This window comes from Mauremys reevesii, linkage group 3 (assembly GCF_016161935.1).
Source record: "Mauremys reevesii isolate NIE-2019 linkage group 3, ASM1616193v1, whole genome shotgun sequence".
Lineage (NCBI taxonomy): Eukaryota > Metazoa > Chordata > Testudines > Geoemydidae > Mauremys > Mauremys reevesii.
Window position 1 is genome coordinate 76,891,908 of NC_052625.1, and position 16,170 is coordinate 76,908,077.

At 40.8% G+C, this 16,170-nt stretch overlaps 1 protein-coding gene across 1 annotated transcript in view; it reads right to left on the minus strand.

The window, feature by feature from the left end:
- The window catches only part of RYR2 (ryanodine receptor 2), a 697,632-nt gene that overhangs the window by 335,157 nt on the left and 346,305 nt on the right, over positions 1 to 16,170 (minus strand). The window contains exons 18-23 of the mRNA XM_039529228.1: positions 12,183 to 12,301; positions 11,811 to 11,944; positions 10,587 to 10,828; positions 7,573 to 7,765; positions 5,247 to 5,463; positions 1,596 to 1,700 (exon numbers count right to left, since the gene is read on the minus strand). Of these exons, the coding sequence (XP_039385162.1) occupies positions 1,596 to 1,700; positions 5,247 to 5,463; positions 7,573 to 7,765; positions 10,587 to 10,828; positions 11,811 to 11,944; positions 12,183 to 12,301 (1,010 nt within the window). The remainder of the gene's footprint in view (positions 1 to 1,595; positions 1,701 to 5,246; positions 5,464 to 7,572; positions 7,766 to 10,586; positions 10,829 to 11,810; positions 11,945 to 12,182; positions 12,302 to 16,170) is intronic.

The window sequence follows — 16,170 nt, forward strand, 5'->3', positions numbered from 1 at the left end:
AAAATCAAAATATTACTGTAAGATTCTTCTGCTCTACAAACTGTAAATATTATTTGATGATAAGATTGTGTATTCAAAATATGTTTGGAGGTTGTATATTTTTCTTTTTGAAAACAACAAAACCTTTTGCATTTTGAATACGTTGCTCTCCTCTGGACTTTCTCCAGTTTGTCCACATCTTTCCTGAGATGTGGTGCCCAGAACTGGGCACATTACTCCAGTTGAGACCTAATCAGCATGGAGTAGAGCAGAATAACTACTTCTTTTGCTTACAACACTTCTGTTAATACATCCTAGAATGATGTTTGACTTTTTTTTTTTGACGCAAAAGTGTTTGTTACACTATTAACTCATATTTGGCTTTTGATCCACTATGATACCCAGATCCCTTTCCGCAGTACTCCTTGCTAGGTAGTCATTTCCCATTTTGCATATGTGCAACTGATTGTTCCTTCCTAAGTGGGGTATTTTGCATTTGCCCTTATTGAATTTCATCCTATTTACTTCAGACCATTTCTCCAGTTTGTCCAGATCATTTTGAATTTTAAACCTATCCTCCAAAGCACTTGCAACCTCTCTCAGCATGGCATCATCCACAAACTTTATAAGTGTACTCTCTATGCCATTATTGAAATCATTGATGAAGAACTGATCCCTGTGGGACCCCACTCAATATGTCCTTCCAACCACTGATAACTACTCTCTGGGAACGGTTTTCCAACCAGTTATGCACCCACCTTATAGTAGCTCCATCTAGGCTGTATTTTCTTAGTGTGTTTAGGGAAATACACAAACAATAAAATGCATAGTTTAACATAGGGACAAAAAGAATATAACTCACATAAGGGGTTAAGGGACAGTTGGAGATTTCCTGGCAACTCTCTTTCCTTGAGAGTTCACAGAGTTATTTTTTCCATGAACACTCAGACTGGGACTCTAGCAGGTACATGTTGATCAAGGGAGGCAGGGCAGCCGAGGAGCACCTGTTCTGTATGGCTCATTCCCTTGGCAACCCAGCGAGTTTCCCAAGAGAAGTCCATCCAAGACTTAATCCTGGTCTTTACTTCATTGACTCCATGACCATGATTTCTACTTCTCTTGGGGAGGGAAGACAGTGCACAGCCATGGTGGGGGAGATAATGACAGCATGCCCCTGACATGTTAGAGGAGCCTCACGGCTGCTTTACATTGCTCTGCACTGCCCCCAAAAAGCTGTTTTGCAGCCAAGACAGACGTGGTGATCCAACTGCATTCCTTTCCTCTGACTCCTTTCCTGCCCAAGTGCAAGGTGAAAAGGAAGAGCCAGCTATGCTGTTTCTACACCAGCCTGGGAATCCACACCCAGACAGACTTAAAAACTAACCATAAAGCAGCCTTCATGGATACCAGGATTTGGCCCAATGTCTTTGCTTTTTGGCTATATGAATACCGTTGGTTTCCAACTATTGGGAGGAAGGTTAAAATCTACGCCGTTTTAGCAATGGAGGATATCCAGTATGATCAGAGTGGTGTCAGCACACAGTACAATAAGATAGATACAATTTTGCTATCTAAGAGAGTAACTAACAGAATGTGAAATTTAAAAAGGTACTTACTGGGCCATACTGCCAGCCAAGTTCAATTTTATTCATAACCCAGAGTTCATGGATGTTCTCTGCCAATTTTTCTCTAATTCTTTCCAGGTGAGGAGGCAAAACAATCTAAAGACAGAAGAGAGACAGACTATTACAAATATATTGTATTACTGTGCAATCCAGTTACTGTACTCTCATAACCAACATTGTTAACGTAGTCAGTCAGAATAAATTAGAGATCTCTCAAGCCAGCCATAATGAAGTTTGTGTGTTTTTCAAGTGTTCCTTTGACAGATACATGTTAATCTGTGCATTTATGAGTATTTTATGGCTCTAAAGATGGGCCAGAAAGGGCAAATACAGAAAGAGATGTAGACACAACATGAAAAGAAAAATTCCTCCAAAATAGCTAAAAGCTGTCCAAACCTACAGTATTTCTTCAGTTACATGATAAAACACTAAACACATATGTCCATTTTTCAGCAAAATGCTTTCCATAACAATTGGTTAAGGGAATATAAATACTTCAGCCTCCTCCACTGGTGCAGGAACCCCAGCCTGCCTTGGAATCAGAGAGGTTCTGATGAGTTGGTGATAGATAGGGCATGTGAAGCCTGGGGAGAGGGGAAGGTTCTCTCCCCAATATCCCTCACAAAACTTCCCAGTGCACAGTGCAACTGATAAGGCAGTGAGTGCACTGGAGACAGAATTGGAGTCTAAAAGTTTACCAACAGGTTTTCCTGAGAAAGCACTTTGTCATTTTGTCATCTTGCCAATACTAACTTAAAAATTCAACAGTTTGTCTTCAAATGTATGGAATGCAAAGAAAAACTGCATTTTTAGGCAGAATTATGGGGCGTCTCTAACTCCTGCAACACATTCCAGATCATGAAAATAGGTCAGCTTTCACTTTTCATAAAAGCAGTGACTTACTCTTGACCAAAATGTCACCTCTCCTCAATGTTATTCAGTGAGCTTTGTGCACGTTTCTGTCCTCAACTCCAGTCACATTGCTCTCATACCTGCCTGCTAGCTCCCCTCTCTACACTGAGTAGGGAAGAGCCAGTAAGGTCACACACACAATTTAAGTGCCTTGATGAGAAGTGCTGTATAAATATGTACAATGCATTTTCACTCTCTTCCAGAGCTTATGCACTATTCTAACAGTGGCCTTATAAGAATCTAAATAAATGTATAGATAAGTTGTGCTCACAAAATATATCTCACATTACCCATCAGCTTCAAATGGGTACTGAATCTAGAGAAAACAATTACAGATTCAATATGCTATATAATCATTGGTACTATTTCTCTATAAGGCAGGGGTAGGCAACCTATGGCACGTGTGCCAAAGGCGGCATGAGAGCTGATTTTCAGTGGCACTCTCACTGCCCGGGTTCTGGCCACTGGTCTGGGGGGCTCTGCATTTTAATTTAATTTTAAATGAAGCTTCTTAAACATTTTAAAACCTTATTTACTTTACATACAACAATAGTTTAGTTATATATTATAGACTTATAGAAAGAGATCTTCTAAAAACATTAAAATGTATTTCTGGCACACAAAACTTTAAATTACAGTGAATAAATGAAGGCTCAGCACACCACTTCTGAAAGGTTGCCAACCCCTGCTATAAGGCTTTCTTCTCCCATGTAGTTTTGCAAAAACAAGCTACTTTTTGGGGGACTGAATTCTTAGGATATCTTCTGTTACTGTAAAATAGAGGCAGTGGTAGTCTGGGGGTTGGAATTTAAATTTTTACCCCATCTGATTTAGATGTTAACACTGAACCCTAATGATAACGTCATCAATGTGAATATTGTTAACTATTTTACTGCTGATAATTTTGGCATAAGCTGCCAATGAATGTCCTGGTCTGGAACAGAAGCAGCCACCCTTTCACACCAAATACACCATTTTACAGGGCAATGCTATAAATGGTGGAGCCCTCACAAAGTTCCATGGCCTGTCCTTAAATTGCATTCTCTGCCCCCAACTAGGAAAGGTCGAGGGAAGGGAGGAAGAAACAAGCTGCCATTGGGTTTCTTTCCAAGAGTAGGGATCAGGTTGTGGGGAAAGGTTCCCCTTCAGTTTTGTGATTAGCAGGTAATTCTGGTTTGTCCTCCCTTCTGCTGATCCACCTTGCTGCTGCTTCTCTACTCAGTACAGAAAGGGGAGCTAGGAGGCAGTTATGAGCGCAACTGGTGAGATTCAGAGCAGGAGCGGCACTGATCCAGGAGCCTGATGGAGGGATGCATGAGAAAAAGAATTTGCTGCTGAAACCACTCCAGTGTATCGGTGAGATGAAGCTGCCAAACAAACCTGCAGAAAATTACTCTTTTGGGGCCTACTTTGAAGAAAGAGTAGGATTGGGAGGGGACTGTGTAAAAAAAGCCCTGTAAGGGAAATCAGGAATACAAGTCACCCTAGCTCTCCCCGAAATCAGCTCCACTCCTGCTGCAAAAAACAGACCTCAAAACATAGTGCTTCATTATTAACAAACCTGATATTACATTACTCACCCTTATTACATGACAGGACCCACAAGACAGAAGAGCTATATTTATTAAACATACAATTCTCCAGCAAGCTGTCTCAGAGCCATTACTTTATGAAAGAGCACTGTCAAAATATGTATGCCTGAGCCTTAGTCTACCTTTAAAGCTGCATATTACATAGTTGGACATGTGCTGTCTGTTTCAGCAGAGGATTTGTTCTTTCTTGTTCTATCATTTTGTGGCTGAAAGTTCACTAAAAGTGAACATTTTTGGCCTGATCCTGTACACACTGAAGCCAATGGCAACATTCCCATTCATTTCAGTGGGAGCATGATCAACAGGCAGAGGCCATTCATCCAGTTTTAAGCCGGACAGTCCTGTTTTTGGAAAGGTTTGTCCCTGCCTGGTGGTATTGTGAAGAATGCCATATTGCAGTACTCCATCCCCACTGCTGCAACCTCACATGTCTGGTGTGTGAGAGGTCATGGCAGTGGGGGAGAGACCGCATCATTCCAGAAGTGTAGCAATGGGCAGTATTCTGGGGATGCATCAGTGGCCACTCTAAGGATCAACCCAATTAAACAGACTACTTTTTATCTGTTGTCATAGGTGGAGCTAGAAGCACATCTCTCTTTAGTGTTAGCATTCATTTGTCAACTTTTCTATTTCTCTATGATAAATACAGATATGCAATAAAGCACAAGGATAATGCAAGTTTAATTTACACCATTTTCTGTCCATAATGAGCCAAACTCTGCTCTGGCAAGCCCAGTAAATAAAACAGGGTTAAATGTGGCCCTTCTAATATGATCACAAGCCTTCACCTTTAAAATATTATATCAATAAAAAGTACAATAATAGAATACTTGTATCATCTCCACAGTTACTACTAATTCAAAGGTCACTCTGTTTTACTCTAGTTCCACTCCAAGGATAAAACTACATGTGCTAAGGCTCATGAATGTGAAATAAATAAAATTTCTAATAAGTAGTAACAAGTTCTTTACTGTGCCTTTCATGTCCCAGTATTCTCAATGGTTAGCAATAAAATGTACCAAATCAGCACAGAAGGAAAACCCACATGTTTGAGACAAGTTGCAAGCTCAAACATGAAGCTAACCTGGGCCTGCAATGTCTATGGTTGAGAAAGAATGTGGTTGTTTGGTTCCCTTACCTGGCTAGTATCTACGGGAACTGGTGTGAAGGCTGCTTGGGATAAAGAGATGGTTGGACCCAATAGGTCTCTTGTACAGTGGTGATCCTGTTTGTATTCTCGGCTATGTTCCACTTTTAGCTTCTCTTTTGGTAGAACAGCTTCAAAGCAAGGCGCATACCCAGGTGGAGGCAGGAATTTGAACTCTCCATGGCGGCCTCCAAGCAGAAAACGTACCCTGTAAATAGCAGCAGCAATTTAATGCAATCATAACACCGCCAGTACAAATCCATGTTTAGTCTTTCACCCTCAATGGCAATCTAAAACCATCAGTGCTGCAACTTCTTCACTCTATTAAATGCTTTCCTCTCAAATGTAACCTGCTAATAGGCACTGGAGATTGTGGGGAGGAAGAAGGAACAAGTATATAACCAGAAGAGATTTAGCCACCCCACAAGCTAATCTCCACCTTTTATCCAAGAGTTTTAGAGAGATGGAGGATAATGGAGAAGAAAGTGAGAGAACACCAGCTTGCTAAAGATGCCTAGAAGGCAATAACATTCTTAGCATCCAAAGATTGGCCACAACCCTGGACACAGACAGATTGCCAATCAGAGATAAAACCAGGCCCAGAAACTTTCCCTCTGACATCCTTGAAGTTCGGGTCTCATTTTTCAAATCTCCCTAAAACTCCATACTCTCTCCAGTAGCATATGAAACCTTCAGAACGCAACACAGAAAACTCATTTTACTTTCAACATTACAAGTTTTCCACATTTCCATGTTCTGCAGCTGTACAATGATGCCTGTCACTTTCATCCCTGAAAGGCTCTGAGTACAGAGATGAGCATAAATTAGTGATACAAAACTGAGAAATTAATCTCGGTGTAGTGTGATTTGGAAGATACCAACAAAAAAAAAATCAATTAATCCCTAGTGTAACTACAATGGCTTCAGTAGAGTTGCACAACAGGAGAATGTTGTGTATTCCATTCTATTCTATTCTATTCTGGTTCTTATATGGCCCTCATCCCTGTAGTATCTCAACACCTTCCAGAAGTCCATTAAGCTATTTGACTAATATCACTCACATATGGTTCTTTCTTTTCTCCTTCTCCTCAAGGAGAAATTGTGGGGGGGAGGTTTTTTAAATATAATTTGTTATATATACATTGTATTATGTGTATATATTAGCAGAAGTAATGTGGAAAAAAGTGAACTTTGCATTTGGAATGAAAGGTATGATAAGCGATGGTTAATTCCTGTAGGAGTTTGTCCCACAGTCTTGGAGCAGCTACCAGCAAAGCTTTGGGCCTGCATGGATGAGCTTTAGCCTTGCAGTATGTGGTTCCATTGTGCCTGGGCAATGGGTCTGCGGACAGTACTCTGGATCCCAAAATGTGAAGCAATCTTTTCAGTATCATGAGCCCAAATCATTGAGCACCCGTGAAGAAGAGGACTAAGACCCTGAATCTGAGTTGCTTTTCTATTGAAAAACTGCATTGTGAGCAGAGTACAGGTTTCATGGCTTAGCAGTAGCCTGTGTTGCTGAAGAGACAAGCTACTGCATTTTGTGCTAGTTGATGTTCCTTGGGGCCCACAGCTGCATATGCAGGAAGATAGCATTGCTGTAGTACAGCCAGGAAGTGACATGAGCATGTATAACTGAGGCCAGATTACAGATGCTAGAACATTTTACTGGAAAGACAAGGTACATGAGGTAATATCTTTTTATCAGACCAACTTCAGTTGGAGACACACAAGCTTTTGAGCTTACACAGAGCTCTTTTTCAGGTCCCAAAAGAGCCAGGTTTTAGTTTTAGTTAGAACATTTTACTGGTAGACAATGCTATGAGAGTTTAGCATTAGCAAAAAATCCCAGAGTGCATCCAATTGGCAGACAGAATTGACCAATTGTGCTTGTGTATCTTCAACTAACAGAGACTACACTGCCACAGGCGCATTATGGAAAGTACATTATTTTGCATTGCAGAAATCCGAAAAATTCATGTACATAAATTGATGTTTTTCTTTTAGTTTGGCTTAAAGGCTGGCCTGGCAGTGAATGCTAGCAATGTGTGTTGTGTTGAAGAACAAGAAGGAGACAGAAAATGTTTTTAAATCCTAAGTGGAGTATATTAGTGAACTACCTGAACATGTTTGCATGCTGACAAATGCCAGGTGCACTATCCCTTCAGGACTCCTTTCAGCTCTTACCTCACTCCACCTTATGGAACAGGCAATGTGCCAAGAAGGCAGATGTCAGAAAGGGAAATGAGGGGGATGGTAGCAGAGAAATAATTGGACATGTTCACTGAAAACAGGAAAAACTACAATCAATGCTAACTTTATTCCTGCAGAGAAGCTGACGACTGGAAAGAAGAGGCCATCTATGTTGAAATTCTCAAACATCCCTTGAACTGGTTGACCATTTATCCGGAATGAGATGCTTGGGGCACTTAGATCCAAACAGCAGCTGATGACATCATCCGTTCTTAACAAATGCGGATTGGGAGAATTGACTGTCCGTGCAATACAGCCTATAGAAAAAAGGAAATACATTTCAAACAACTTGAGAGAGTCACATAGAAAAGGTTTCACTAAAACCTGAAAAATTTACTTAAAAAAAATAATAATGAGGTAAACAGATGGAGTACATGTGCCTGGATTCAGATACATCAATACTAGATTATCAAAGAATTAATAGTAAGCTTGTAATAAAGTGCAGATATGCACCCAATGGCATCTGCAAAAACTATTTTAGTTATTGTGCTTAATGCATCTGGAAATAAATAATGGTCCCATTTTAAGGCTCAAAAAACCTCATAAAACTGAAATTTTACTCCCATTTACACTACAATTCCAAATAGCAAAAAGTGGGTTAAAACCTGAAGGAGAAAAAATTACACCTTCTAAAAAAATGCCTACATTAGCTGGCCAGGGTCTTACCCAGGCTCTCTAAGGATGCTTCTGAGCCACTGACCAACAAAAGATCAGTATTTCTGACTTTTAGTGCTTGTTGCCAGTTTGGAAATAAAAGTCCTTCATCTCACTATTGAGCATCCAAATACCACAATCACAACAATAGGAGCTTGCATCAAAAATTCCTTCCCTTTATATTCTATGTAAATATTGTTTAATGTATACACTGAATGAACACAACTCCCCAGAACATTCATTGAAGATGCAACAATGCACGTCACACGCTTGCGTTAGAAATGTATATTATTTTGACTTTTGTTTCAGTTATCAAATTCTAAACAAAATATGAAGAGTGCTGAATACCTTAATCCTAAAAAAAAAAAAAAAAAATCTTCTCTTCTATTATCAATGAGCCCATGACAGAGCGTGGAGTAAAATATATCAAAATGCTAATCTATAGTATGTCTCATCATCCAAGATAAACATAAATTTGTTTTTTGTAAAGTGATTTGAAGATGTAAAATCAGGAATTATCATTATTAAGGGCCAGAGTGTTTTTACTTTGTGGAGTATTGTACTACTCAGCGTAAATAAAAGATTGCATAATCAAGCTCTAAAACAAAAAATAATAAAGATTAGTAAATACTTTTTCACCATATATGTGTCTGTTACTTTGCTCTGACTTCAATTAACCCTGGAATGTATCATTCTTCCCCCCCAAAACCAATTTAAATAACACATCTCATTGTAGTACATATGAAATTCCTAATCCCCAAGAAAAAAGTCATCAACAGAAGAAATTGGAAGTAAGAAATAACACACTTCTGGCATTTCGTTTATCTATAATGTGAGATATAGGAAGAAATATGCAAGCGAAAAACCTCTGGAAATGGATTCTAAAAATAAGACCTATAATTTTTGGAATATGTGGGGCAAATCAGAGTACACATTAAGTACAGAACACCTACAGCTAAACTATATCACCCACGTAGGGTGTCAAAAAGGGCTAATGTGACCCTTAGTGACATAAACTGAGTAGTAAGTAATAGCAGAAAGGTGATTTGATCTCAGTATGCTTCATTGGTAAAACTGATATTAGAATACTACATACAGTTCTCATCAGAGGTGCAAGTGTAATCCATTGCGTACCAGTGGGGGGAGGGAGCAGATAACCGGAGGCACATGACCTCTCCACATGACCCTGCATGTGACTCCTCCCGGCCCCACTCCCAGCCTGATGCCCCCACGATCCACCCTCCCTTACCCTGGGGATAGGTGGAGCTCTGTCCTCCTCCCTCCCACTGGAGACTTCAGAACCACAGCGTCGAAAGGAGCAGAATGTGGGACTGCTGGGCGGCCCCAGGCCCGCAGCTCCTCCAGTGTGGCTGTACCACCCCAACCCTTCCACGCAGGGTCTCCTCCGTCTGTACAGCAGCTGTGCCAGAATATAGGGCTGGGGGCAGGACTGGGGGCAGTACAGCTGCTGGCCCCACTTTCTGCTCCTTTCCCCGCTGCAGTTCCTGAGAGAGCCCTGTGGTTCAAGGCTCTCCCGGGAACTGTAGCGGGGAAAGGAGCAGAAGGCTGGCAGCTCCTCTGGTGGCTGTATCACCCCCCATCCCTGTCCTCCACCAGGGCTCCTGCTGTAAAGAAAAGCTGGAGGAGATGCAGCTCTGTGGAAGGGCCCTGAATCGCAGGGCTTTCCTGGGAACTACAGTGGGGAAAGGAGCAGAAAATGGTGCCACTGGGCAGCCCCATGCCGGCAGCTCCTCCGGCACAACTGTACCGCCCCCAACCCTCTCACGCAGGCTCTCCTCCGTCTGTACAGCAGCCCCGCCGGAAGACAGGGTTGGACGTGGTACAGCTGCTCCTTTCCTTTTTACACAGAAAAGTACTTTTAAAATATATGATACAAAAGTTTTCTTACTACATATTCAAACAAATTCAATATGCATCACATACAGAGATTGGATAGGCCAGTATGCTTACATAAGTTCCCATTGTCTAGCTTTAACTAAAATCAGTATCTCAAAGAAACCCTCCAAAAATCTATATGACCTAAATCTCTCATGTTGGTCTTATAATATCACAGAGGGATTAGAAATTCAGTCTACCACTGCGAGAATGCTTGTCAGACTTCATTTTCTGTACCTTTGAAGTTTTAAAGCAAAGCTTTGGAGTGCACTGTTTAAAAAAAAAAGCCTCAGGTGGAACCAAATTCCATCTATAAATTACATTGTTTTGAATAAAAACATCTTTTAGATTAGAGTAATCAACTTAAAAAAACCCAGGGTGGAAATCTGATTCTGCATTTTACCCCAAATGGAATCCCCTCCTAGCATTCATCTACATACATGATTTATTTTGATGCTGCTAGATACCACAGACTTCCTGGAAATGGCTGTTCCACATCCCTTTATTGAGAAATTAAAAATGCTTTACCTGACCACAGATGAAGACCATCAAATCCATAAGAATACAGGTCATCGCCAACACCATTTCCACCCCATTCTTCACCTCCCCCAGGGTAGGGTGAATAGCCCTCTGTTGAAGCCCAGCCCACTCGAAGATGAGTTGCTTCTGCTGTCACAAAGGGCTCCACGTAGTCCACCATAAGCTCATAGTACCATTTTCTGTATTGGGCGGAGCCTTCGCTGATCCCAAGGAAGATATTGGGTCTCATGCTTAAAACAAAGGGGAAAAATGGCTAGCCATAAAAACAGATCAGAAGAACATGTTACAGTAGTTAGACTTCTTTTTCTCAGTTTGTGTTTACCACTTATTGTATGTCTTGTTTCATTAAAAGTGAGGAACAAAATTAAAGTTCCTCAAAATTTCTGGTGGAAAAGCTTCCCGTACAGTTCAATCAAAATTGTAATTTCCAGCAATTAAACCAGCACAACTAATCATATACCTGTAATAATACTTTGCACTTTTAAGTACAGTAGAATCTTGGGAATAGTGGTTGTTTGTAACTCTGAACAAAATATTATGGTTGTTCAGAAGTTCATTCATAGATTTTAAGGCCAGAAGGGACTCTTATGATCATCTAGTCTGACCTCCTGTGTAACACAGGCCATAGAACTTGACCCAATAATTTCATATCATGTCCATAAATTCTGTTTGAGCTAAAGCCTGTGGTGATGGGGTTTTTTTGTTTTGTTTTGTTTTTTAAGGAAGGCATCTAATCTTGAATTTAAAAGTCTTTTTTAAAAAGTCTGTTATCACGTTATCATCATTCACATTTTTATATTTACATTTTTCCTCCCAGTCAATGATTAAATAACTTACTTGCTGGGTATAGGACCCTTCACTTGAAAGGCCAAATTCTCTCCTGCACAAGCATATGCTCAGTGCAGGAATGGGGGTGTATCAGGGATCCATTTAGAGCACCCTTATTCTCAAGCTAACACTGCCCCAGCATTAACTTTAGGGTTGTTTTTACTTAAGACGGCTGGCTATCGTCCCTGTTCTGATTCTTATGGATATAATTTATCAAAGCCATAATATGCCAGTTAATGTGTTGTCTTCAGAAAAATTCACAGAGGATTCCTGTGGGGCGGATAAATAGATTTTTCTCTTAATGACTGCGGAAGAGTCTTAGCACAAGAACTCAAATTCCTTTTGCTTTGCTGATCTATATTTAAGTAAATATTTTTCATTTACCTGCTCACATGATTCACAAGGCGTGTCTGTAGGAGGAGATCTCTTCCTGGTAGGAGATTGTCACAGATTAGATGTTGATTAGACCGCACAGCTACTCCATGGCATACACAGAGAGAGCACAAGACATCTAAAACCTATAAAAGAAATTAAGTTCTTTTCATTGTAATTATTAAGTTCTTTTCACTGTAATTTTATTTTCATATTAGAACATTAATCATCAGCATGGACTACTGAAAGGAACTGTATTGATACCCCATCCCTTTGAATGAGATACACATTTTATACATTAAACCATTTGGAATTTCACTTTTACAGATAACATGCTTTTCTTATTCACTGCAGTTCAGCTATTCATAGAAGTATCTTGCGCACCTTATGGTTTCTTCCATGTTTGTCCAAAAGACAGATAATCGATTTAATATGTCCTTCCTTAATAATGTTTAGAGCTTCTGGACTTTCCACCAACACACAGTGCAAAACCTCCAGAATTCCTGAGAAAGTAAAAAATAGTAATCATGTATTGATTATATAATATCACTAGCTGAAAGCCTGTACTATTGCCCCAGTGAAATCTGTAGAGTCATGTGATGCGGAAGTGACTGCTGGACAAAAATATTAGGCAACAAGCATATGAATGCAAAATATGTAAAAATTGCAATTTGATAATGTGCATGTGACAACTTTGGTTCACTTCACCTAACTCAAACATACCAACCTCCCTTAAAGTTGTTTGGACCTGAAGCACCATTTCCCTGACTCCCCCACTCTCCAGCTGCTCTGGGGTTTCTCCTCTGCCCAGGTCCCAGTATCACAACTACCCAAATTCCCCCTCCCCCCGCCCACTGCCCCGGACCCTCTCTCTCCTATGGGGTATTGCATGAAGGCAGGACTCAGTGACAGGGCAGGTCTGTATCCTCAGCCCCAGGGCTCTAGCACAGAGTTCTGCCAACATGGCCCCTTCTGAAGACTGTAGAAACAGAGAAGCTTTTTGAGTCATCACTAAAATCCTGTGATTTGTGATCAGTTTGTGAGAGCTGGCAACACTGCCTTCCCCTGGCTGCTTGGAGGGGACTCCCCTTACCCACCACTACCCCCAGGCTGGGGGAGCTGCTGTTCTACCCTCTCCATCTCCCATCCCCTCCATTATCCTCTGTCCCTCTCCTGCCCCCAAATAACAGCACCCCATTCCCCTGCAACATCAGCAGCCTCCTGGTCCTCCCCAGCATCCCACTCCCCCTCATTATCCCCATTCACCTTTCACAGAGTCTCTACTGCTCCTCACTTTCCCTCTGTAGTACATCAATGATAGTGTGGCAGCCATTGTGTGTGTGGGGATGGCTTCAGTCCCATTGAAAACAGTGGGAGGAGGCACCCTACCTCATTAAGGGCAGCCTCATTTCCACATGCGGATAGACTGTAGGGAAACAGTGGGCACTTGCTGGCTTCAGGCCCATTGACCATAACAGGAGATGGGTAATCCACTATCTGTCCAGTCACCCTCATACAACCAATAAAATTGCTGCATGCACGTCAGCTGTTAAGTAAGGGTGATAATTGGTTGATCTACTTCCAATATCACAAAGGTCTAGAACTCTCGGCATGGCACAGATAAATACTTTATACCTGTGTGGTGTACAGTAATTCGTAAAGTCAAAGTGACTGAGAAATTAAAAAAATTGGACGGTAACAGACTGAAAGCCAGCTCTGATTCAACCAGTTAATATTCTGAACAAAAGAGCTCTCAACCATGCTTGTAGCAGCTTCCATCACTTCACACTGACTTGGACAATTTAGGCTTCAGAGTGACAGAGTGACATCCCAGTAATCGTATTATATAGATTACTACAAATGGGCTTCACTGCACTTGCCCAGTAATAGACAAAGTTTTAATATTGCTGCCTTCAACAGTATACAGTGAACAAATAAAATAAAAGAATATTATGTTGATATTGTTACTGGCAGGCTTAGCAGACAAGTGGATTTAGGGGAAAGGTTAACAGAACAGTAGTATATTGCAATTCACTTTGATCTCTGCAGATATATTTGATAATTATTGTTCACAAGCTTAAAATATGAGAGAAATCCTGGCCCCACTGAAGTCAATGGCAAAACTCCCACCAACTTCAAAAGGGCCAAGATTTCACCCTACGTATGTACTACATACATAACACACACACACTCTCTCTGTGTGTGTTTATATTTCCCCTCAGGATAATATTGTCTGAAATATGTAAAAAATATATATGTATTTCAGTCACACTAACAATGCACTAAAACTGGAACTTTGAATCCTGCCCAATGCTGCAGGAGAGGCAGAGGTGGGATTCCTAACACAGTGACCCAGTGTATGTCACTGTTTTGGAGGGAACATTCTCACAGCCAGAGCAAAACATCCTGAAGCACTTCAAACTCTCTGTGTATATCACAGCTAAGCAGGGACTGAAAGCTGCTGCTGTTTAAGGAGCAAACAAATAGAATCAGCATGAAATTGAGACACACAAAGAACTAAGAACCACTAAATCACCTGCAGCCTCCCAATTAAATGTAATTATCATCCCAATAAACCAGCAGTCATTGCCATTACGAATCATTAGACTTAAATCGGTTCCCTACAATGGTGCAGTAAGACAAGATCCCATGTGTACTGGGTCCAGGCACCATTGCTTCAGGAGGCCTCCAAATTTGGCAGCCACAAGCATCACACATGCAGTTAATTGCTACCAACCGCTGCTGTTGCTGCCACCAGAAGAAACAAGTCACAGCAAAGAAAAGGAGGGCTGAGAAGCAGTTTTGACCTAGCAGTTACACAAGGTGCAGTGTTAGTCCTGTCATGTCTCTTGCGACCTTCTGCCTCTCCCACACCCCTTGTCTCCAAGAACACATCCTGACTCTCTGGGTGAGATACATGCTCCATGCCTTGCTCTTTTCCTGTAAGAGGGCAGTGGTAACACCACAGCATCTATTCCCTCTCTTCTATGGAAGGAAGCATCAGCCAGTACTTCTCTGCAACACTCAGCTGCATTAGAGATGTCAGATCTTTCCTGTTAGTACATGGAGTGAAGGGAGGAATAAACCATCAACTACTACCTCAGAACCCGGAGCATCTATTACACCAAGCATCAGAGAGAAAAATGACAGAAATCCCCCATCTTCTTGCAGATAGGAATGGAGGACATATTTGCTGACCTCCCAGAAACTAGAAATGAAGCATATTCGCATTCGCTATGTGTAAGGAAGAAGGGGAAATGCCTGCCACCACTCCTCCCTGCAGCTAAAAGGGCAGAGATACACTCTCACTCTTCTCAGCAGCTAGGATGAAGAATAGCAAAAATAACATCACTCCCATCAATCAGAACTCCTAACCCCACAAAGGTTGGGGTCCTCAGTGCACATGATAGACAGTGTGTAGTGAATGAGTTAGAGGACACTTACTAAGGAATAAGGATAAAAATAAATACTGTTCATCTGACGTATTCATTACACTTCATCTGTCATGCACGCTGAGGTCCTGAAACAAATCCCATGCAAGTGAATGAGATTTTTAACACTGACTGCAGTGGGCCTAGGATCAGGCCCTGACTAAAGAAGAAATTATAGCATGTGACCCTGACATTGAAGACTACAGCATGAGGGAGCAACTGAACAACTGTTCTCAGCATATAAAATCTAGAATAAGTTTCTGTCAAAACTCAGCAAGCTCGCTAGCGTTTGCCAGAGGGGTGTAGAGAGCTGTGACTTTATGAACATGTTTTTATTATTGAGTTCCAACTTACTCACAATAAAAACACAATCTGGACACACAAAAGAAGTATTCTTCAAGTGACAAAAGGTTTACTCTGATTTATTGATGTGAATTTTGTTGCTGTTGTGAGGAACAGAACATCCAGATGAGAGAAAAGAAGCAATTTAAAGCAAGGCTATTACACCAACCCTCCAGTAAGGATGGAGAGTGCAAAACAAATTGAATACAACATGCTGACATCTTTTAATGAGAAAAATAAATGCTTTGGTGGACAATTCAAGAAACAACAGAACATAGTCTGGCGTGCAATAAGCTGTTTGCAGGGACTCAAGGAATCTAAAAAATACTCTAAACTACCTAACAAAACAAAAAATAGCAAATATCTAAAGAGAACAAATCATTATAGGATTTACGGAATGCCACCTTATGCAAAGTAATTAGTGTTTCTGAAAATAAAACGAAAAGAGGAAAAATTTAAATACAGCAGGCATGGAAAGAATTAATAGTAATTAGTATATTTCAAGTGACCTTAAAATGAACCCACTTGCATTAGCTAACCAATTTCTTCATGTATGAAACAAATATGGAATAATATAAGCATAATTCAGGAATCCATTA